The sequence below is a fragment of the Alosa pseudoharengus genome, unplaced genomic scaffold, assembly GCF_046254945.1.
Source record: "Alosa pseudoharengus isolate Yale_2024_CS ecotype anadromous, Long Island Sound unplaced genomic scaffold, YU_APseudo_1.1 YU_APseudo_1.1_scf_21, whole genome shotgun sequence".
Classification (NCBI taxonomy): domain Eukaryota; kingdom Metazoa; phylum Chordata; class Actinopteri; order Clupeiformes; family Clupeidae; genus Alosa; species Alosa pseudoharengus.
Window position 1 is genome coordinate 201323 of NW_027468674.1, and position 24319 is coordinate 225641.

The window sequence follows — 24319 nt, forward strand, 5'->3', positions numbered from 1 at the left end:
CCTAGATGCATGGATGAACTCATGTCATCTGCACCTGCAGCTACATCAACAATCCACCCGCCATCCACTCCAAACAATGTTTTTCCCAATAATTGATATCGGCACACATTTCAGTCAAAACCTCAGGTGATTTTGAACTGCCATGTGAATAAATGTTACACATTATGTAAAACACATGTAGCTCTCCTCATTTTATTCTCTAAGCTCTCAGGGGAAAATGGTCGAAAACTCCATGCATCAAACAAACTCTGTGTGTGCAGGCCACCTATATTAATTAATTAACGGCCGTCAATCAATGGCCAATTGCACAAAGACGGGCGGAATTCTTACGCTCATAGCCTAAGCCACTTCAGTGAACGTTCAAATAACCCCCAGAGTTCATTTTCAAACAGGATGTGCAATATATTCAAGTTGCTTATATTGCATTTTAGAGGACAATGATAAAGCCATGTGTAACGCATTTTGGCTTGCCAGGAGGTTGGATTAACTGAATTTACTACACAATAATGTAGGCTAGGAATATATATTTTATGGCATGCGTGCAGTTGTTGAATTGCACATAACATGCCTGCATATTTATTTTGTCTTCTTTCTCTTCACTCTAGGCTAGCGCATGCATTATTATGGCCCTATAATTGTGCAAAGACAGGCGGGATATCCGACGCTCCTTTTACAGTAAACCACTTCACAACAAACGTTCAAATAACCCCCAGAGTTCAGTGTCCATCAGTCCCAACCAGGGCTCCGAACCGGTTCAAGGAACGAAAACCGAAAACGAACGGAATTTTACGAGGAGCGGAAACGGAAACGAAAACAAAATGGTCTTCAACTGTTCCGGAACAGAAACGTTATTCTGAAATCCACAAAACCGGTTAATAACAAAAGCATATCCTAAGTGTTCTACTCGTTTTATTGTAGCGAACAGCCTAATAATTAGATTTCTGCAGTTTGAAAAAAAAAAAAACGAATAAATGGACCTTTGGTCCAAATGTGTATATTTTGTCTTGCTGTTGTAATGTAACCTATCCGTCTGCCACTTCAGATCTTAGGCCAGCTCGTAGCGTAGGCTACTGAAACTAATTTGGAAATTGTTTGTAGCCTATGCGTAATAGCCTATTTTGCCTGTCCACGCCTTGTCGTTTTAAAGTCGGGATTTGACATGTTTGCGCAATTATAGCCTATTCTATGTAGAAGAGTTAAACGGAAAATTTGAGATAGGCCTTGTCAGCAACAGACAGGTTCGTTTATAAACAGGGTTGGAATTATAGCGCAAGCCTTTGAAGATCTCCATATGGATAAAACTACAACCAGGTAAGGAGTTTAGCACGTATCCAGAAATATTTTTGATAAGAAATTATTTATAGGCATAGGTTAGGCCTACAGTAAGTCTGTAGGCTATGGGATGGATAGCCCATCTGAATGTTTTTGGATGCCGCCTGTGATTTATTATTTTTGGGCATAGCTACGGTATAGGCTAAATCAATGGGAAATAATGAGTACGTCAATTCTAAGGTAAAGTCCACAAAAATAGACTTGATAGGCCCGCCAAACACTGCCGGAACTTTAAGAACGAACGATATTTTTCGTTCCGAACCGGTTCAGGACCGATATGTTGGTGGCGGAACGCATGCAAGAACGAAAACGTTAAACATAGGCCTACCTGAACCGTTCGGAACGGAACGTTTGAAAAATAATTTCGTTTTCAAGCCCTGGTCCCAACATTTAGAAACATAATCGAAAAGTCCAAGCGTGAATTGGTTGTATTTTGATTTTCAGAGACTGGAGAAGGGCCGTATGTCTCACAGCAACTGCGATAACCTTGTTTCTTGAAGGCTATCCTTACCTCCAGATATCCACATCTAATGAGGGTCGGCGACTATCCAATAGCCTACCCAATACTATTTGCAATACCCTCGATATACATATTGTTGGAAAGCTTAGTTTATGGTCGTTCGTGTGAGTACAATAACTTAATTTTGTAAATTTTACCAAAACAACTGGTTTCGCCTTGCAGGGTCACATTTAATTTGTTGACTTATCTTTTTTTTATTTAAAACAATTCGTAGGTATCCATACTAAAGTCTAATTACCACCAGACACAAATAATAATCACCTAGGTTAAATCCTCTCTCTCTCCAAAATCTCTTTCTCTGAGATGCACGCGCTATAGGCTAATTTAGGCTACCTGACATTTCAAATGTGACTCTCTAATCAACTTTTTTAGCTCTTAAACACGAAAAATACACTGTTCAACTGAGCTGGTGTGTGTGAGGCGCACTCTTGGACTTGAGACGCGACTAACCTTTCGGTTGAAGTTATTGTGCGTAGGCTATAGAATCCAATCCTGTTGCCCCTGCTATTTATCAATGTAGCCTTTTATTGTTTTTTGCCATGAATCATCTGAGCTGTGATGAAATCGTGTGTTGTTTAAAGTTGGGAATACTGTAGGCCTAGGCTATACTGCCCATATTGTAGCACTGCCACATCATTTTAGGATTCACTTTTCTTAAGTCTGTGTTATGAAATGATAACCAACATAAAAGTGTTCTCCGTTCTATTTGTCCATGTTATGTAAGTCTGTAGCCCTATCGTGAACACCATTTGAATTCTGTTGTACGTCTGTAGCCCTATCGTGAACACCATTTGAATTCTGTTGTACGTCTGTAGCCCTATCGTGAACACCATTTGAATTCTGTTGCACGTCTGTAGCCCTATCGTGAACACCATTTGAATTCTGTTGTACGTCTTAGCTCTGATCAGCTGATGGTAACTGTCAGATGACGCAAGCGACCTGTCAAGCATCAGCTGATATGATTCAAGTTTAAAACGCGGAGGTGCGCGAGGGCCAAGGGGCTTCTTTGAACAGTAGGCCTACCCAGGGAGTCTACGTGAGACCTGGACAAACTTTGTGTGGATTTGATATATCCCAACGAAAGGTGGTTCTAGGTCGGAACCACAGACATACCGGAGAGACAGGACTGAGCTCGGAGATCGCCGTTGTCGAGTCGCTGGGATCCGGTAAGAAGGATCCTATTTTTTGTTTATCCGAAAGCCTCGTCGGATTCAACGTTTTCTTTGTGGATTACATGGGTTGCACTGGACGTGGATTATTCAGACTGTTTTCTTCTTTGCGGTGGATTTATGTTGGAGTCTCTTGGAGTCTCTTTGTTAATTTTCGTTTGGATGGACTGTGAGAGCGCATGAAGTGTGTAGGCTGCGTGGACACTTTGGTTGCGTTGTTTGCGATATGAACTGTGTGGAAATAAATGTTTGTTTGTTTTCAAAGCGTATTTCTGATCACATAAAGTCTACCTGTTAACTGCAATGTGGTGTCTATTCCGATGTCAGTGAAAAGCATTATTATTTATCTAGAGCCCATTCAATTTGTACCCGTGTTTAATAGTAATAGTTAGAATTTAAAAATCTGATCGTTACAATATTGAAATAAAAAAAGAAAGGCCCACAGGCATACTTCGCAAAAGTCCACTCCTTTGAAAAATCCTGTTAATGACCTCGTGTCGAAATGGCAGGACGTTTGGAAAAAGAAAATCAAGTGTCGCTACTCTGACAATGAAAAAAAAAATTGTCGCAGTAGTGGGACGCTTGAAAATTAATGTTAATGCCGCCACTTTGACAATTAGACGCCAATGTCTAAGTAGTGGCATGTCGGAATAGCTGCATGTAACCAGAACTTTCGCTGAAGCTATCATTTCCACAATAGCAAATAACACAGTTGGAAATCATACATTGAGCCGATATATTTGTTTTTAATAATCAACGAACACCACTAACCACTCGGTGAGTTGCACAGTTTTGAAAAAGAAACGTTAAGGGTTGTTTTAAGGACATGTTTGTGCATGCCCATAGGCAGCCACTCTGAAGCAGTAAACGTAATTCAAAACGAGTCAGAAAAGTCAGAGACAGGACCAATTTTCAAAATTTAGGTGTCCACCACTGTAGTTCATCCAAAACAAACCAAAAAAGGGACTCAAAGTGCTAAATATCGGAATTAACATTTTCCCTGAAGTATTTAAAGGATAAGGAAACCTTAAGGAGAAAACTCAAGGGTGTTTGTGCAACCGTTTTTATTTTAAGAGGCCCTTAAAGGAACACGCCACCCAATGTCAGTAGTAATGGAAGCGTTAACGTTAAGTTCTGTCAGGAAGACTCAATGCGTCACTCATTCTTTCATTACTTCCGACCAATCACCAGTCTGCATTAGCCTTTATAATCACTTTACTTTGCACCTACCTGTTGCTTTCAGGTGCCGATTTTCGATGTTCCCATCCTCCCTTCCTAACCACCACCAGTTTGGCCTCGTCCAGATGTCCAGGGGGTAGGCTCCGCCCCTGCCGTCTCATACAGGCAGGATCTGCAAGGGTCTGCACACTTGGTGACCTGAACCGAGGTTGGGGCCTATGCCAAAGACTGTCTTATTGTTGCTTATGCCTTTTGTATATCCTTTGATGGATTAAAACGTGTGTTAAAGCAACACCAAAGAACTTTTCCTCTGTCGCACGCAATTTGTTTATCCAGCAACGGCTTTGCAAATAACGATGTCCATAGACAAGGTAGAATATGTTGCATGATTTTATGAAACTACGATGTATTGCGACATCATGCAAGTCAAATTTGTAGTTTCTTATGTCTCATTCCATCGAACTACAAACCCGCTACCCGATCTGGCAAACTTACATAGTGCGGTTACAGCCGATAGAGGGCCGTGAAGCGAATGCATAAGTGCCGTTCACCCTGTTACGAGTTGATGAACCACAGAAACAATTTTGAGTCTTTCTGATAGAAATATATGTTCTTACCTTAACTTTTCACGAGTTGAGTCATACCTCTCCCGTGTCGGTACGTACACTCAAACGCTCTGGCGCGCAGCGCGAATGTGTTAGCATGTTGCTATGCTAGCGGGCTCAGACGTAGCCATAGAGGGAGGAAGATAGCAGTAATCAAAAACATCCACGTTTTCCCTACTTAAATACAGTTGCACGAGTAGTTGATAAAAATGTGTAAGGTCACACAACATGAAACGTGGCGATTTTCCAAGCAAATTAACAGGAGAACTACAATGTGTGGCGCAATAGCACTTGGGAGTACTTCGACCTAGCGTAGTAATATTAATTAACACCTAATTGTAGATCCTATCCACCGTTTGCAGCGAAGCGGATTCTATGAAACATGAAATCACTATTATACTTCTGCTTGTTATCACAACCCTTCACAATGCATGTTATAACCATGATTGTTCACAATCTACTTTACCACTACCTGCTACTTTGCTAAGTCAGCTCAAACTAACGCCAGCAGGGCAGGTTGTCTCTATTTACAATATGACTGTGTGTGTGCGCCTCGGAGGGGGAGGCTGAGGGTCATGCGTTCGTTTTCAAAACTGTGCAACTCGTGGTTAGTGGTGTTCGTTGATGTTCCAAAACAAGTAGCGTATCGAAATACTGTTTCTGTCGTGTTTTATTTGGCATTTTGTAAAATCCCATTGATTTCTGTTGGAAGACTCATTGCACGTTGATATTACTGCGCCACCGTCTATGCTTCAGGTTCAAATATTGAGCGGAAGTTTATACGCGGTTGTGAGGTGTCTGAAAAAATAGTTCCACAATAGCAAATAAGACGGCTGGAAATCATACATTGCGCCGATATATTTGATTTTAATAATTAACGAACACCACTAACCACTCGGTGAGTTGCATATTTGAAAACAAACGTTAAGGGTTGTTTTAGGACATGTTGGGGCATGCCTGTTGGCAGCCACTCTGAGTAGTCAAAGGCGATTCAAAACGAGTCAGAAAAGTCGAGACAGGACCAATCGTCAAAATTTCGGTGTCCACCACTCTAGTTAATCCAAAACAAACCAGAAAAGGGACTGAAAGTGCTAAATACCGGAATTTTCCTTTAATAAACTTGTTAGATTAAAGGGTTAATAAGGCCCTTACTAAACTTTGTCTTTGGCCTTTTCTATTTTTAGTTTCCTCTCATCTTTACATGGTCATATGTATGCTTGTATATTTCATAATCTGTAACCATCTTGTTCATGAGCCCCCGTGTTCATGCCCTCAAAATATAGCACTATAGCTGCAGCAACTCCAGCTCAGTAGAACCATTTGTTTTTATTTTTATTTCTATTGACAGCATTCGATTACCTCGAGAAATAGAAATCTATGCCTTACCGGCCTTGCCTTTAGCCTAACACAAATGGACTCGGGGGGACATAGCCTCCTTGGTAGAGGACCTGTTACAAATCTGACGACCATGGTGGAGGCAATGTCTAACAAACCATTTGTTTTGGTCTGAAAAGCTAGTATTCTAGTGCGACATGTTATAGTACAACATTGTTTGATGAATACATTCAGCACATTGGTCTGTTAGATGGTATTTTTTATTAATGTCACTTAATTAACACTATGAACACAATTGAAGCTATACAAAATGCTTCCTCCATTGATTGTTACATTCTTACTTTGTTAAAAACATTTATTCTGGAGCATTCCATCACAATTACAAAATGCAGGCTTCCAGTCCTAAATTCACCAGGAGGCTAATTCAAAAACGCAGCATTAAGAAGATACATTAATATCAGATAAAAGAAATAATAAGTCTTCGCTTAGTGTTGTCTTAACATCGTAGTGTTATACATCTCTCAAAGGAAAACCAGGATGAGGTTAGTGCTTCGTCGTGTAAGTCTACAACATAACTATAAATCAACATTGTATATCTACATGACTTTAAATTTCCCCTGTCATGGACTTCATTGAAAATGCAAATTTATGCTCCTATAATAAATGCTAATAGATGCTATTCTTCAAACCCTATGAACAGTAACAATACCTATGACATGGATAATTATTAAAAAAAAACACAAGTTAAACCAATAATAGAGTGGCAATATGTAACTTGTACTTGATGGGTTTAAACATTTAAAGTGAAAATACATACACATAAAATAACTCATAAAAAAAAAACCAATTGGCAGGACCAGTAAGACACCAGAATCATCACTGTAATTAACCTGGAGTTAGCTAGTGGAGTTAGCTAGCTGTTCAGAATACATCACTGTGGTAACTTATGTCCCTTTAGCTTGTAATTAACATGGAGTTAGCTAGCTGTACAGATACATCCCTGTGGTAACTAGCTAGCTGTGGTAACTTATGTTCCTTTATCTTGTAATTAACCTGGAGTTAGCTAGCTGGAGTTAGCTAGCTGTACAGATACATCCCTGTGCTAACTTATGTTCCTTTAGCTTGTTTTCACCAGATTTCCTGCTTCATTTCACATGAAGAAAGTCTGGGTATTCTCCATTGGGAAATGTGACTAGACTTTGCATTAACTTTGGTAATGATTTCAATCAAATTGACCAGGGATTTCTTACGGTACTTCCTACTTCATCTACCTTATTTACCTTTAATGTATACATTTAAACATACTTCTCACTGCAACTTTTGAGGAATTGCTACATTTACCACAGACACTTTCAATTTTGAAACTAACAACATCCCCTCTCTTTATTGATTTGGCCCTGGGAGGTGGGCATCCTTGCGCAGAGGCTAAAATGAACGGGTGCTACTATGTATTGTCCTTGCGCAGAGGCGAAAATGAACGGGTGTTAGCACATCTATAAAGGTGTCGGGGGGAGGTTAGCATGTATTGATTAGTCAAAGCACAAGATGTAATGAAACATGTCTTTCATGGCAGTAAGTAGTGATGGGGATGAGACCCCATATGTTGAGACTTGAGTCTTTAAAGGGTCGAGACCGAGTTGAGAGCGAGACTGTTGGTTTTTAAATGCAGCTGAGACTGAATCAAGACCGAGTCTTTGAGGAGGCAAAACCAAGTCGAGGCCGAGTCATTTAGGAGTCGAGACCACATCAAGACCAGCCAATTAAAAATAGTAGATTTTCATGATTTACTTACATTTAACATTATCAGCAAATAATTAAACATCATTAACCCTTAGAACCCTAAGCTGTTTTTAGGGCATTTTCACTACCTTTATTCATAAGGATTTATTCTGGTCATTGTAAGTGCCACACACACATATTATATCTTGTTTTTTTTCAGGAGAGTCTAGGCTATCCAGATCTGCCATCATTTCATGCATTGATACTAGCATTGATTTTATTTTGATTTTTAAAGAATTAAAATATAAAAAGTGTATTATAAAAATGCTTATATTTCGACATGTATCTCACCACAGCAAGCTCACAGCTCTACATGCATTTCATGTGTGTGTAGGGCAGACTGTCCTGAATCGGGCAATATAATTGCCATGTTGGAGGGATACTCTGGGGCTGAGCGGGGTTCACTCTTTATTACGACATCCCGTTATTACGACAACCCTCTATTACGACATACCGTTATTACGACATGCCTCTATTTAGACATGCCCCTACTCCGACTTTTTTTAGTACCGCTATTCCGACATTACCAATCCTCATTTTCAATTTATCTCAGTTCCTGTATCCTATCAAATTCCAACATCCTAGATGCATGGATGAGCTGTAGTCATGTCATCTGCACCTGCAGCTACATCAACAATCCACCCGCCATCCACTCCAAACAATGTTTTTCCCAATAATTGATATCGGCACACATTTCAGTCAAAACCTTAGGTGATTTCGAACTGGCCATGTGAATAAATGTTACACATTATATGTAAAAAACAGGTAGCTCTCCTCATTGGGTGTGCTGGGTATGTGATATATTCAAGTTGCTTATATTGCATTTTAGAGGACAATGATAAAGCCACGTATACGCCATGCAACGCATTTTGGCTTGCCAGCAGGTTGGATAAACTCAATTTACTACACAATAATGTAGGCTAGGAATATATCTTTTATATGTCATGCGTGCAGTTGTTGAATTGCACATAACATGTCTGCATATTTATTTAGTCTTCTTTCTCTCGACTCTAGGCTAGTGCATGCATTATCATGGCCCTATAATTGTGCAAAGACAGGCGGGATATCCGACGCTCCTTTTACAGTAAACCACTTCACAACGAACGTTCAAATAACCCCCAGAGTTCAGTATCCATCAGTCCCAACATTTAGAAACATAATCGAAAAGTCCAATCGTGAATTGGGTGTGTTTTGATTTTGAGAGACTGGATAAGGGCCGTATGTCTCACAGCAACTGCGATAACCTTGTTTCTTTAGGGCTATCCTAACCTCCAAATATTCACATCTAATGAGGGTCGGTGACTTATTGGAAAGTTTAGTTTATGGCCGTTCGTGTGAGTACAATAACTTAATTTTGTAAATTTTACCAAAACGACTGGTTTCGCCTTGCAGGGTCACATTTCATTTGTTGTCTTATCTTTTTTTATTCAAAACAATTCGTAGGTATCTATACTCAAGTCTAATTACCACCAGACACAAATAATCATCACCTAGGTTAAATCTTCTCTCTCTCCAAAATCTCTTCCTCTGAGATGCACGCGCTATAGGCTATAATTTAGACTACCCGACATTTCAAATGTAACTCTCTAATCAACTTGTTTCAGCTCTTAAACACGAAAAATACAATGTTCAATGGAGCTGGTGTGTGTGAGGCGCACTCTTTCATTCGGTTAAAGTTCTTGTGCGTAGGCTATTATAGAATCCAATCCTGTCGATGCCCCTGCTATTTATCAATGTAGCCTTTTATTGTTTTTTTGCCATGAATCGTCTGAGCTGTGATGAAATCGTGTGTTGTTTAAAGTTGGGACGATTACTGTAGGCCTAGGCTATACTGCCCATATTGGAATAAAAAAAACCCTAACCCTAACCCTAACTTCGCAAAAGTCCACTCCGTTGAAAAATCCTGGCTATGGCACTGTTAATGACCTCGTGTTGGAATGGCAGGACGTTTGAAAAAAGGTCAAGTGCCGCTACTCCGACAATGAAAAAAAAAATGTCGCAGTAGTGGGACGCTAGCCTGGCGGGCCATCCTATATCATTGAAATGTATAGTCTGGAATTGAATCATTCACCTGCTTAATCCAAGGGGCGGGCAGAGAATTGTCTTTCAAACTGCCTAGGCATGCAATAGGCCAGCGCTACGACCATATCCGTATCCGGTCGGCAAAACAGCAAATACATCCTTCTTCGAAAGGAATGACTTTAGTGCATTGTGTTGCTCTACTTTCAAAGAAAAGCACAAGTCCAACTCCTCCAAAGTTGACGCCAACGCCGATTCAAACAACCGCTCTTCGTTCGCCATAGCCACCTTCCTTGTTGTTCACCGTCGCAGGATGTCGTTATCCTGTTAAGCCCACCTTAAGACTCTCTAACGAAATAGAGCGCTGTGATTGGAGAACATCCACGGTGTTAAGCCAATAGAAATTCCTATGGTTCGATACTAGACGTACAGGCTGAGCAAATTAATTTGCCGCCGCTAGGGTGCGTCTAGATTTCTAGGCTAGTGGGACGCCTGAAAATTAATGTTAATGCCGCCACTTCGACAATTAGACGCCAATGTCTAAGTAGCGGCATGTCGGAATAGCAGCATGTAACCGGGCTGAGCAATTTACAGAAATATGTGCTGTGTGATTTACGGAAATAAATGCCATTTTTTAATTTAGTGATGAAAAATGACCTTTCTGCGCTCCATATCTGTGACATGAACTGATCTGACCTGACTTGACCCGAGGTTGCGTGTTAGACTGCGTGCCTATGTGTATGCAGTCATAATAATTCTCAACTTTTTACTGCATTGCCATGAACAAAGTAAAGGCAAAAAAGGTGTTTCTTTGTTGAACAAATTGGGATGCAATGTGAGCCTTGAACTGGATGCCATGCAGGAATTTGCTAGAATCTCAAAACCGGAATATGAACATGCTTTGCCATAGAGAAACACATGATAGCGTTGGATTATAAACATGCTTTGCCACAAGAACAGACAAAAACGTGGGGTAAGTCCAGCTATATGAAGTTATTATTTTGCTGTCACTTAGTCTGTTTTATAACCCAGAAGGATGTACTTGGTATCAAATGATAGCTCCGAGCCTCTTCTTTCATCTGACATGCGTGGCATATCTATGCGATCACGGGTCCGCGAGTAATTCAAACGAGAGTAATGGGTGTGCAGCTTTGGTTTGTGTACATGACGTTATTATTTTGCAGTCACTTCGTCTGTTTTTATAAGCCAGAAGGATTGATAAACATGGTACCAATGGATAGCCCTGTGCCCCCTCTTTCATCTGATATGCTTGCCATATCGATGCGATCACGGGTTCGCGAGTAATTCAAACGAGAGTAATGTGTGTGCAGGTGAACGCAGAGAAGTATAGACTAAATATGATGCAATTTGATTTAATTTCATGATTTTTTTTTATTTTCATACTTGATCAACAGACAAGTGTGTAGTCTCGTTGGAAAGCCCCGCTTCTGCTCTGTCATGCAATAAAGGTTTCATCTTGCTGCAATGAACAGTTCCGGAGCAATGTAACAGAGAAGAAAGGGTGTGTTTTTTGACGCACTTTGCGTCAATCGGGTTCTAAGGGTTAACACAAGGTATTGACTGATCCATTAAGACAATACACCTTAATGTATGCACAACATAGCACCCTGGGATATATTTTAATGCCAGTCAATATTATATTTTTTTATTAAAATAAAAATATTTGTAATGGTCGATTTTTTGGAATATACCATGAAATTTTCACAATAAAAAACAAAGGGGAAAATGTCTTGTGCTCTCACTCTAAAATTATCCTTCCAATGAGTCCTTCCAATGTAGGCCACGACCAAGTCAAGACCGAGTATTTTTGCTATATTCAGACCAAGACCGGACTCAAGTACTACAACACTAGCAGTAAGTGTACACATGTTCCAGGTCTGTAACAAATTGAATGATTAAATAGGAAACAATGGTGGTGTATTGAAAAATATTTTGATAAATGAAGCCATTTTTTAATTTTACCTCCCTATTTTACATTTATTAATTTAGCAGACGCTTTTATCCAAAGCAAAGTTATAGCTGAGTGCCTTGCTCAAGGGCACAACAGTAAACCGGGAGTAGAACCCACAACTTTTCAGCCTTCTGGATGCTAGCCCAGCTCCTTAGCCACTACGCTACCACCACCCACGTTTCATCACAATCTTTTTAATAATTTAATTTGTGTCACTTCCACTCATACATCATCACATTTTGCTGAAAGCAAGGTCAAGAATCCTATTTTCCCAAGGACTGAGTCCCACGTTTCACAGATTTGAAAGTAAACACTATATGACTGCTGATGGAGCCACATTCTCTTAAGATAAAACACTTATGCATGTAGCCTGCATTCTTCTGCAAGCAAAGTCACAAATTCCTCTTCCTCACACTTAGTTAAAGTACTAAACATACCTAATATGAGCTGCATACATAATTTATTGCAAACATGACATAATAAACAAAAAAGATGGATACTCTACAAGTTAGGGTTCACATATGGATACTCTACAGATTAGGGTTCACAGATGGATACTCTACAGATTAGGGTTCCCAAACATGTAAACAGATGGATACTCTACAGATTAGGGTTCACAGACATGTTAACATATGGATACTATACAGATTAGGGTTCACAGACATGTAAACGGATGGATACTCTTCAGATTAGGGTTTACAGACATGTTAACATATGGATACTCTACAGATTAGGGTTCACAGACATGTAAACAGATGGATACTCTTCAGATTAGGGTTTACAGACATGTAAACCGAGAGCAGCAGGGGGTTAGATAAATGCAGAGACCAAATTTCCCTCACAGGATCAAAAGAGTGTATACATATACTTATGTCAAGGCTATTGAAAGAGCCAATATCAAGGCTATTGAAAGCAGGATGAGCAGCATGCAAGCACATCATATGTGTGTTCAGTCAGAGTTCAGTCATCTTCACATTACCAGAGACCATACGTTTTAGACCGTCGTGATGGAGGACATATTCTTCTCATTCCTCAAAGTAAACATCATATGACAATACTGTTTATATGAAATCCTTCATGTCAATGTCAAGGTTTCTTGCAAAAACCCTCATTAGAACAGAGAAACATTCAGTCACCCTCACGCTAACTTGCACAGCCCTCTAGCCTGGGAATATCCATACGACCATAACCAGGCTAACAGCCCTCAGTCTGAGTGGATGGCTTCTTAATGAGCCTGTCCACAAACAGACACAAGTGCTCACCAGGATCAATCAATATCAGCACTACAACTTATGTTAAAAAAAACTGTTAATGTTAGAACATAAAACCAATACTAAATGCTAAAAGATGAAACCGAAAGGCCAATTTATAATCCAAGCGACAAGTGTTGCTCGACAAAAACAAATTGTTGCCGACACTCCGTGACCTCCGTGACAAACTCCAGTAGAACTTTGAGTTGATATCCAATCAGAGTACGCAACGTCTTACCATTTCACATTTTTTTCACATGTCAAGCTCCATGACACACCAGACAGAAATGCTATATTTTCATATTCTATCGAGCGACACTCCTCACCTGGATGGTAAATTGGCCTTCAGAAGTGAAGCACAAAGTCACCACTGTGAAGAGATGTAGAATTTCTTAGCATCTTGCAGATGCTTCCATAGCAACGCCACTGGATGTCATTTTAAATCGGTTCAATGAAGCTCCTTGTGTTTAAGTAGCCATGGTGACTGCTTCACTACACAGTTCCCTAGGATGCCAACACAGGATGGCTCCATCCTACAACTACAGCCCTTCTCATTGGCTCTTGCAGAACCTCATCATCTCAGCTCAACAGGACTCCAGCCAATGGGAGCTCTCCTCCACTTCGCCCTGTGAGGAACAAACCAATCGTGCACTCCGGCAGGGACCTCAGGCCTTGCCCATGCGCTCAGCCACAGTACGGACAGGAATCCCCTGGCGTGTGACCTTGATGTGGACGAACAGGGAGGCCGGGGAAAGGCTAACGCCATCCGCCCGCAAGAGATGCACATGCCGGTAACCTGGGGGAGACAAACACATCATTTTCAGAGCTGTCCGTTTAAGCCTGTTAGATGTCTGGTATTCTGGAATATTAACAGACATTTTGTCCAATCAAAATAAAGTCTTGCCTAAACTCTAATACACATGTCACACTCACATCCATCCTTATAAACACACACACATACATAATTTTACACACACATCATTCATTATACACACACATCATTACAGTGGGCATCGCTTTCAAATGGCCACTTCAGTCGCGCATTACGAGGCGTGAAGCTGCGTGAAGCTTTAGTACCACTTTCAGCCACTGTGCGTCGCTCTGCCACTGTACATCGCTCTGCCTGCCGCACCAGGATCTACCATTAAACATAATTGTTGCCGAGAATAATCCCAGCCTACAAATTCAATAACAAAATGTAGTCAATTGACTGCTTGACATGTCATTTTAATTTTTCTGTACAATAAACAAATACATCTGCTTTATGCCGCAGAATTACATTCATATTTGGCTAACTTCTGCAGACGCGCAAAAAGGATATGAGTCTGTTGCATTTCACGAGTCACGCATAATGTTTGAAAACCACTGGCTCGTAATCACAATAATTTATCATACGACAGTTGGATAATTCATCATGTTCCCATGCCTACATTTTGGTGAGTAGGCCTAGCATAGAGATCGTTAAAACAATAAAGTAGCCTATGGCTCTCCGTTTGGGACATCGAAAACTTATATTTTTAATAGGGTAGACTACCGTCGGAGATGCTGACTTGCAAAGGCCTCGGGATAACACGTTATCTCCACTATCATCAGTCAATGCCCCCTTGATCAAAGTGGGGAATGAAAGAAAAAGTTTGAGAACCACTGGCTTAACAAGTTAGGCTACCTGCAGTCCAGAACACACAGAATATTGCAACAGAAAGTTGCCTTTATAATCAACTACTATTTGTTCCAACAGCATTCAAACAAAGCCTTTATAAAAGTGAAATATTCCATAAGAAGTAAAATAAAATACTGTTACTGTAACTGTATCCCCACGTCTGTGACAGGCAGACATGGGACCGCTAAATTCTCAGCTTGTTTATAGCCTACCCCACACTGAACGCGTAAGACCGCTAGCTAGGCCCATCACTGTGGGGTGCGGTAGCCTACTCTCTGGGATTTAAGTCAAGCAATATAACCATACAAATGTTTCAAAATGAGTAATTTCGGCTTTGTCTGAACTGGCCATTGTAGGCTACGTAAAAAATAAACAAGTAGGCCTGGGCCTATCCCTTATCCAATGATATCGGCAAATGTTTGTTTTCCAAAGTAAGAATTTCACTTTACCATGCACCTTCGACAATGAATAGCTCATTACACTTATGTTACTGTTGAACGTAGGCCTAACTGGTATCATTACAAACATTATTCTGTGTCCGAAAAAACTGGCATTTTATGGCATTGTGTCATGTAAGGTCATTGCAAAAATCTAGAGAAATGTGTGAGGTGGTCAACATTGGGTTAGACACCAGGGGCCATATTCACAAAGCCTTTTATCTTACCACTAGGAGTAGGCTACTCCTAAATAGCAATAAAAGATTTTAGCTAGGAGTTTCTCTTATTAAGTTATTCACAAAGCCTTTCAGACCTAGCCTAGGCTACTCTTAGTAAGGAAAAATGACAACTCCTGAACAGATTCTGGAGCTGAGCGCTCTAGAATCTTTGACTAAGAGTGAGTGAGTCTTCGTTGCTATGGATGACGTTATTACTCATGCACGAGCTTGACTGAAGTGACCACCTTGATTGGCTGATGATTGTAATGCGGGAATGATTCCAAACACCTCCCTTACGATGAGTGGCAGGTAACAGGTCTGAGAATGCGTGCGCTACACAAGGACGGAAGATGATAAATAACTGAATAAAAAGGCCTAGCCTAAATGAATCAAGAGAAAGGCAAAACAAATAGCCTACCCACACAGCAGTAGACTCCTAGGCGGATCTGCCTTCAAGTCGCCAAACCCGCGTGACTGTCGCATTCGTTTTGGTGCCGCACAGAGGATCAGCTCCGCCTCCAGGCGGCTCCGTAAATTCTACTGTCAAACAGCGGATCCTGAGTGGACCCATGTCGGATCCACGGGCGCGGACGCGCCTTTACTGTAACGGTTGAACATGACTGTACACCAAGAGCCGAGAAGAGTCATACTAGTGGATATTTTCTTTGCTGGGACACGGTTTCGCTGAACCCTCTCGAGTAAGTGATATTTATTAATATATTGCGACATTCACAATAGCTAAACATTGGCCTTTGTGGTTTTATACTTGTTCAATGTTCAATGTTTATACAATGTTTATTGATTGTAATGACGTTGTTTGATATTAGGACTAACGTTAATGTTAGTGCAACCAGACGTTTGTAATTTTGTGCAACAGGCTAAGTTAACGTTATTGTTAGCTGTGATGCTCATATGAGTCTGTAGCCTATTTGATTTAAAATGGGTTAGCAATTTCGGCAGAATATGTTATGGTAGTGTGATTTAAAAAACACACCTTGTTATTTAACGTTAGTCTGGTCTTGTCTGTTTTAATGTGTTGCTGTTGTCCATAGTGCTACTATGCTAGCGGCATATAGCTGCTAGCTAGCATGCTGCTAGGCGCAATTGCATAAGTTATTGCTAATGTCTATATGTTTGAGATCACGTTTGCGATGCAAACCTTGATTAAGCTGATACATTGGCACTGGTATTTCAGTCAATGAAGTCAGTGAAGCACTCGTCTGCTATGAAAGCCTTCTACAACTTTAGCATGTTGACTCACTGATAATGGTTTAGCCCTAGCTTCTAGCTAGCTGTGCATTAACTTTTGCATTTTGCCAAGTTTGGTCTCATACGTAACTTTAGTGTCCTTCTGCCATCTTTGTAATGAAAGCCTCGGCATTTTAATCACTGTTTTAAGTCGGTTCAGACAACTAATGGGTATTGGCGTCTGTTTGTGATTGATTATGATAACGTAACTTAACTGTATGGAACTTGGTCCCCATCTTCTATTTTGTTTGTTCTGCAGCGTCAACTTTTATCGGCTGGATTCTACCATCTAACGTTACGTTACTGTTGGGTTCGCTTGATGAAGATACTTTCTGGGTTGTTAAAATGTAATGTGAACACATTCCCGTAGCATTCCAAAATAGACCAGAGATGCTTGTACTATATGTATATTTGGAAATTTTGGGATTGCAATAACCATAATGATGGTTATTTAACAGCCATCGTTTCGGGGACTCTGATGAGAGTGAAGAAGAGCCAGAAAATGGTGACTTTGCATCTCTGAGGTACCTTCCAACTCGCCTGGTATATCAGTTGAAGCCTCAAGCCCAAGCCAATTGCACTGGCAAAGTAAGTAATAATCTCTTAACATTGAAATAACTAAATCATAATATTAATATTAGAGATATGGTTAACATTCTTAGTGCTAAAGACATTCCCCTCTCCTTGTATCTATTCCTCCAGCTCCACCATCTTGCCGAGTGCCAGGCAGCCGAGTCACTACCCCTCAACCTGGAGAAAACTGTTAAGGTAAAGACTGATCTCTGAAATAAAATTGAATACAGTGGCCCCATCTATATTAACACAGCAGTAGTCACTCTATTTCAAATCAACAGATTGCATCTGCATTACCATCTCAGATTTTCTGCATACTTCATACATTACTTTCAAAATCTCAGCCAAATATTTTGTCAGTTAAAACATCTGCATTCATGCAATATTGCCTGAAAAGTTCATTCATTATTATCAGATTGTATTGAAACACATTGATTACAATGTCAATCCATTCATGGAGTTGATATAGATAGTGCATACCAAAATGTTGAAACATACAAATTCATGTCCAGTATGACCAGAGATTTGTTTTTGTTTGCCATTGTTTGGCCCTGTAGCTCTCAGCCTACCATGGTTAACAGATCACAACCATTTATCTCCCTTAGCACCTCACCATGGGGCAGGACCGCAACACTCTTCACCACCTCAACTCCCTGCACCTGCACCCGCATTTAACATACGGAGAGTTACTCAAGGTAGGGACTGATCTCTGAAATATTAGTGAATAGAAAGCCTTTTAATACATTTTTAATTACCATTTAATACATTTTTTCCCCCTCTCGCACACCGCCCACCTCACTATGGGCCAGGAACGGCAGTCCCTCCTCAACTCCCTCCACCCCCACACCAGCCCTCAACGTGCAGCGAACAGAGGAGCTTTTTAAGTCATGTTTCTTTTTAAATTTAATCTCCTTAATACCTATCTCATATATTGTATTGTGTAAGCATACTTGGCTTTGGATGCTACATACCATAAACATAAACATATCTGTCTGTTTGATTACAGGTGCTGTGAGGAAAAACATGGTGACACGGTCAGCCACGGACGCTGAGGTCACCAAGCACGCAATCAGGTGTTTCAACCGGCTGTGGATCGGGCAACGAGGAGACGTGTTCCGCCTCCATCCACACAAATGGAGTAATAGGAGAAATAAGCATTAAACAATCTTTTTATTGAACTTTTTGTCATTCACCAGTTATTCATTTTCTGATATTTTACATGTGCATAGCGCAGCATTTCATTGAAGTTGTAGCCTATTCGACAAAATATTTCATGTCTGCACTGACCTAGGCCTATAAAGCACTAAATTAGGTTTTGACCTCAAAATTAATGTAGAGTAGCCTAGGCAACGTAGGCTACTTAACAAAAACAGAATAGCTTATAACCTGTAACTTTCCATAAATGTCCATTTTATATTTCCATTGAGTAGTGATCACGTTTGTACAGTAAATTGATGTCTTGACTTAAACCTTTTTTGTTAGGTTTATTGACAGTATTGTTAAGTTAAAAATACGAGGCGATGCTAATCGTAGGCCTATCTTGCTGTAGTAGCCTAGGCTAGGCCTAATGATAGTTTTACTTTTATCCTATAGTTTATCCTATTTAATCCTACAGCAAGTACAGAAGGAATTTTGAAAATGAGATAAATGGGTCCGAAACGGACCCGGGCCAGATGAGCCTTTATGAGTCCGTTGCGGGTCTGCGGCGGATGTATGTATCAATTTGCGGGTCCCAAACGGACCCGCCGCGGAGGTAAGGTTTTAATCGCGGATGCGGGGCGGATGCAGCGCGGAGCCACGGCGGGTCCGCGATCCGCCTTCATATCGGATCCGTTCCTGAGAGCATCTGGACTCCGATACGGGTCCGTTTCGCGGGTCCGTTCCGGAAGCCGTCATACCTCTTTTGCTGTGTGGGTAGTAGCCTAATGAAACATATGGATTGATGTAGTATCTTTGTAACATTATTAAATTAGCCTAGTCTGTTACTATGCCTATGCCTACGTTTGCAAAAGAGAACATTTTAATTTGATTCACAATAATGTTACATTTAATTTACATGTTGACAATGAGTAGCCTAGTTTTGGTTGTTGTTGGTGGCGTTATTGCATGTTAGTTATGCCTACAATGCAAAATTGTTTCCTCACGATTGCAAGCTCCTGTAGCCGCATAGGATTTCAAAACAGGCGAAATGCCACAAAACCGGTTTGTGAATAGGTCTGTGAGTTAGGATTCATCTCGACTTCTTTTAAGCTGTCACAGCTGGTGGGAAGGTGTGATTTGTTGGGGGCAGGGCAGCGTCGGCGCCAGAGAGCAACTGGTGGGGGGGCTATGAGCACTGACGGGGGGGCACCTCACCTCACTTTTATTCGTTATTTTGCCATATAATAAAGAGTATCCTTCGAGCCTTTTGGATACATGAATCAATATGATCAAGGGGGAAATAGTGCAAGAACATAGCGGTCATAGCCGTTGAATAAACTAGCACACAACGTTTAGAATAATAGAATTTTAATAGAATAGCGTTGCATAGGCTACAATACAAGTAAATAGGCTATAACAGACTCACCACTAACAAGCCTAGGCACTGTGTCTTTCCATTCATTTCGAAATGTTCTTGTAAGATCCTGCTCAAAAGCAAATTACACATACTGATAATATCACAACATTGCACATAGGCTATGTGATCCCTCAAAATGTTCTTTAAAGTAGCCTACAGAACAAATTCGAACACATTTACGAAGTGGTAAATGCACCAACTGTGATGGAAAGTTTAAGAGCAAACAGGACACTCGGCATGACTTGTAGTATTTTGTGCTGCTCTTTGTGTTGCACTTTTATTGCCACTTTTAAGTCTACTGTTTTTGAGTTTGGAGAAGTACTTGCAGCGACAGGCTATAGCCCATACCTGTCAACATTTAGCTTTCCAAAAACGGGAGATTTTTTTTCGGGGGGGGGGGGGGGGGGGGGTGTCAGTGTTTATACCGGATCTGTGTTTGCATATTTAATACGTTTCATACACGTGTTTCAACACTGCATTTCGGTCGTTGCTTTTACCTTACCATTACATTACGCATGCCAGTTATGTATCCACCAGCTGCCTGCCTGCAAACTCCAAAGCTGCTTGCTGTCAGATTTGGTTCCGATGGCACAAGTTCAGTGTATCAACAACACTCAACAGTTTATGTGATGTGTTAATCAATTAAATTCCCAACAATTTCACAACAGCTAGTTCTGGAGTAGGCCATTCAACTAGTCCGCTTGCTTATGACAAGACTCAGGCTGCGCAGTCGGCACCCTCTTCCTTTTTTGGGTTGCCAGGTTTTAGCCTCTTTATGCTCTTCTGAATAAGCACGAAGTCAAGCCTTTAAATGTAAAACACTCTTTAATAATCAAAAAAATAAACGCTAATGAAGTAAACTTGTGACCATCAAAAATCGTTTATCGCCTTTAACTCCGTGATAACAGGACGTAACAGGAAGGCATTTGGCTTAGCAACGGAGGTTAATATGCTCTATATTTTGTCCAAATGATGTCTGTCTATCATCGTTGCACTCGGAGAAAACCAGAATGTTTAATTTGTCCTGCGTTTCTTCTACGGCTGCAAACGGGATTCACTCGCCGTTAACCAAATATTTCTTTATTAGGGCAGGGCAGGCATATTTCTGGCTAATAAATTATTTCTAAACCAGTCTGCTAAAGTCTGTAGTGAAGTCTGTGTAGGGTTTTCCAGCTCCATTTCTTTTTACGAGACACCCTGCTCACTTGAGACCTCTGCCGGTTGTTGCAGCGTCACTGGAAAAATACAAATTAAAGTCGCGTGATCCCGCGCGCGGACCGCGAGGGAAGCTGGCCAAGTCGAAGCACTACCCACTGTATATGCATACACATAGTAAGGGGACCATTTATCCAGACCATAGACTATATAGAACTGGACAGTGTGGCTCCATCAGCTATGTTCTATGGAATTGAAGCCACTGAGACAACGCCATCTTGAAAAATTTGGAGCCAATTTGTACACTTGTGCAGTAGGCGTTGAAGCATGTGCAGTGAAGAGGAGTCGTGGTCAGACACGCCCACTCAACGAGTGAAACACACCCCTTATCGAGTGAAATCCGCCCCCTTCTCCGTTCCCACCACAGGTCGGCTGAGGCTAGCTGGCTGGCTGAAATTTGCGGCTGTAGCTTCAGTTTGGTCTCGTCAGATAAGTGTAATGTATCAACTGAAAAGTATTGTTGTTGTTAAATACGTCTAAGAGAGCTTATAATGTTAATTACAGACAATGACAATTTAGTATGGTGAATTTTAATCAGCAACAGACATATGGACAGCGAACATTACATGCTAACGTTAGCAGCTACACGTTACAGTTAACTGTAGGTTAGTCGATGAGGTTAAGATTAGCACACAGCTCCCCTAAAAGTCGATTCATGATTTACTCAGTTTTATTTGTTTTTACCATCTTCAAATATCCCAATTTCAGTAATTTATGCCATCTCAACATGGATTAACCATTGAGTATATATGGGGATTAACACTTGACAGTGGATACTTGAGGTGGGTTCGGTCGCGAACGAATCAGTTTGTTAGAACGGGTCTTTAAAATGAACGACCTGAACTGATTCACCTTTCCAGTTATTTCGTTCGTCGCTGAATCACACTGACCTAGTGCTGCTATGAATGCCAATGGCCCAGCTTCCTATTCTGTTGTCTGTATTGTTTCTAAAATGTGCTCATCAAATTAGCCAATGAGGGGCATCAAAGCATAGCAACCGTTTCCATGAAAAAAAAAAACAAATGGGCTAGTGGGAGAGCATACGATAAAAAATAACGATAATGGTTTACATTAACAATTCCATTTTACATTTCAATATTGGCATTTACATTTAAGGCGAGACACGGCAGGTGAAAACATCGTTTTTTCATGCACTGGTCAATTTCGAGATTTTGGGCTAATTTGCTACCTTAGCATGTATTCTTTCACACTACTACAACAACAAAGCCCGATTTACACATTTAGGTGTTTATTTCATTACATTTTGTCTACTCGCGCCTGTATATTTCTCCTAAATTCACCAAAAGTTAGTCTTCTAACGTTTCATGCTCTACCGCGACCGTGATACAAAACATAACATGTGTAGTACCGTTGGAAAGCTCTGTTTTTCCTGCATGAAGTTGTGCTATCCAAATATGGACACTTCCTTTGTAACCGCAACCAATCGCGAAAGTTCAAAGGCGAGTCTAGGCTGAGAACGGAATCTCTTGGCTGTGTTCCAAGGCTGTTTTCTCAAATTGAGTTTTTATCATTTTCCAGTAGAAACATCTCAGCCTATGTAGCACCTATGTACACCAATCTTTCCAGATATATACACTTAACAGTATTCTGAAGATATTTACAGAGGGATTTGTTAATAAATCATTCCTGGCCTGATTTATGTGACATTTTAATCAAAAATATAAGGCAAAAATCGATTTTTTAAGGCTATGGACAGTATATTCTGATTTCCTAGGTAATGAAAGCAGATATCCTGAAATCCCTCTGTAATTTTATTTGTATCTTGTATGCAAACAAAATGAAAGAATAATTTTGTACCAGGCTTTATCATATGTTCAGATCTATCGACCGAAAATATATGCAAATGTGCACATATTTAATGAGATAATGCCTAATTTGCATAATGAAACATTCGAATTTCAAAAACTTGTAATACATTTGTTGTTCATACTTGTGTAAGTATATCAACTGAGGAAGTTTCATGGTGATGTCTATTATTTAAAAATTTTACCCTATTCACCTGTAGTGTCTCGCCTTAAATATCTGTCTAATGGTAAATGCATGCTGTCTTTGTATTTTCTGTGTCAGGTTAATAAATGTCTCTTCAGTCTGTCTCGTTCGTTCTCACGCCAAGACCCCCCACCTGTTTCACTTCGGTCTGTCGTTTTCATTCAGGCAGTCACTCGTTCTTGGCTAGAAGCAGATGTGATTATGGCTCTGTAGCCTAGGCAAAATGGGGACTTGAAACCCCATCCACTTGAAACCTTTTCATCAATATAATCTTTTTGCTTTAAACATGTTTGTCGGCATAGCCTACTGGGTCTTTCTTTGTTCCTTTATGGATGAACACATTCTTAAAAAAGAAATTAGCTGATCAAGCCATAGTCTACTCTATTTACCTTCAATATGTCAATGTAATGTCAAGGTGAATGAACACATTAGCTACTGCTGTTTTGTCTAAAAGTACACATAATCATGAAGTTGCAGCTATATTTGCCGCTACAATTACAGTGTTGTGTTGACCATTTGCACAAACAAGGAGCTGAGAACCTGCATTCTATGATTCACCGCTGAACTACGTTGTAGGCAGGGTTCTAAATTAACTTTTCTGATCACCAGCCAATGTGGCTGGTAACTTTCTAAAGGTACTAGCCAATCATAATTTCTACTAGCCATTTTTTCCCCAGTGAAAATAAGATAATTATGAGTTGATGAGATGAGTGTCACTGAATGCATTTGATAATTTTATGAACATACCACAAAAAATGCACAGAAAGTTCATGTTTGGGATCTTTATCTATCTATCTATCCATTTCTCTGTCTCTGTCGATATCCTCATCCCCTGCTTCATTCCTCTTCTCACCCCCATAAGTCTGTCCCAAACACTGGCGCATGATGCGTTCTCAATTAAATGGAGTAGGCCTAGCATAGGGCCTACGTTCCATCTTCAGCTAACTCCATAGACAATAAAATAAACAATCTTGCTGCTTCAGGTTTTGCAGTCTCTGTTACATGACATCAGCCCCCCACAAAGGGAATAGGTAAACACAATGCGTTAATTGGTTAATATTTCGTAAAGCGTTATGTATTTGTGTTATGACATGTGTTATCCTACTTTTACTTTACTTTTCTGGCTAACTTCCTCCTCGTTCGTTTCCATCGTCTCTCGCGCTGGTTTCACTGCAAACTGCGCACAGCCAATGGGCATATGAAACGTCATCACGTACATGTAGCATTACGCCACAGTGGTC

At 40.5% G+C, this 24319-nt stretch overlaps 1 protein-coding gene and 1 long non-coding RNA gene across 2 annotated transcripts in view; one reads left to right on the top strand and one right to left on the bottom strand.

Annotated features, from left to right (window-relative positions):
* Nucleotides 1-12353: 12353 nt before the first annotated feature.
* Nucleotides 12354-24319, bottom strand: part of LOC143137405 (1-phosphatidylinositol 4,5-bisphosphate phosphodiesterase delta-3-A-like) — a 135450-nt gene continuing 123484 nt past the window's right edge. Inside the window, exon 15 of the mRNA XM_076297587.1 lies at nucleotides 12354-13956. Coding sequence (XP_076153702.1) covers nucleotides 13826-13956 — 131 coding nt within the window. The 3' untranslated portion in view covers nucleotides 12354-13825. The remainder of the gene's footprint in view (nucleotides 13957-24319) is intronic.
* Nucleotides 16364-18021, top strand: LOC143138351 (uncharacterized). The gene is made up of 4 exons (XR_012990169.1): nucleotides 16364-16446; nucleotides 16983-17311; nucleotides 17426-17491; nucleotides 17902-18021. It is a non-coding gene; the product is annotated as an uncharacterized LOC143138351 (long non-coding RNA).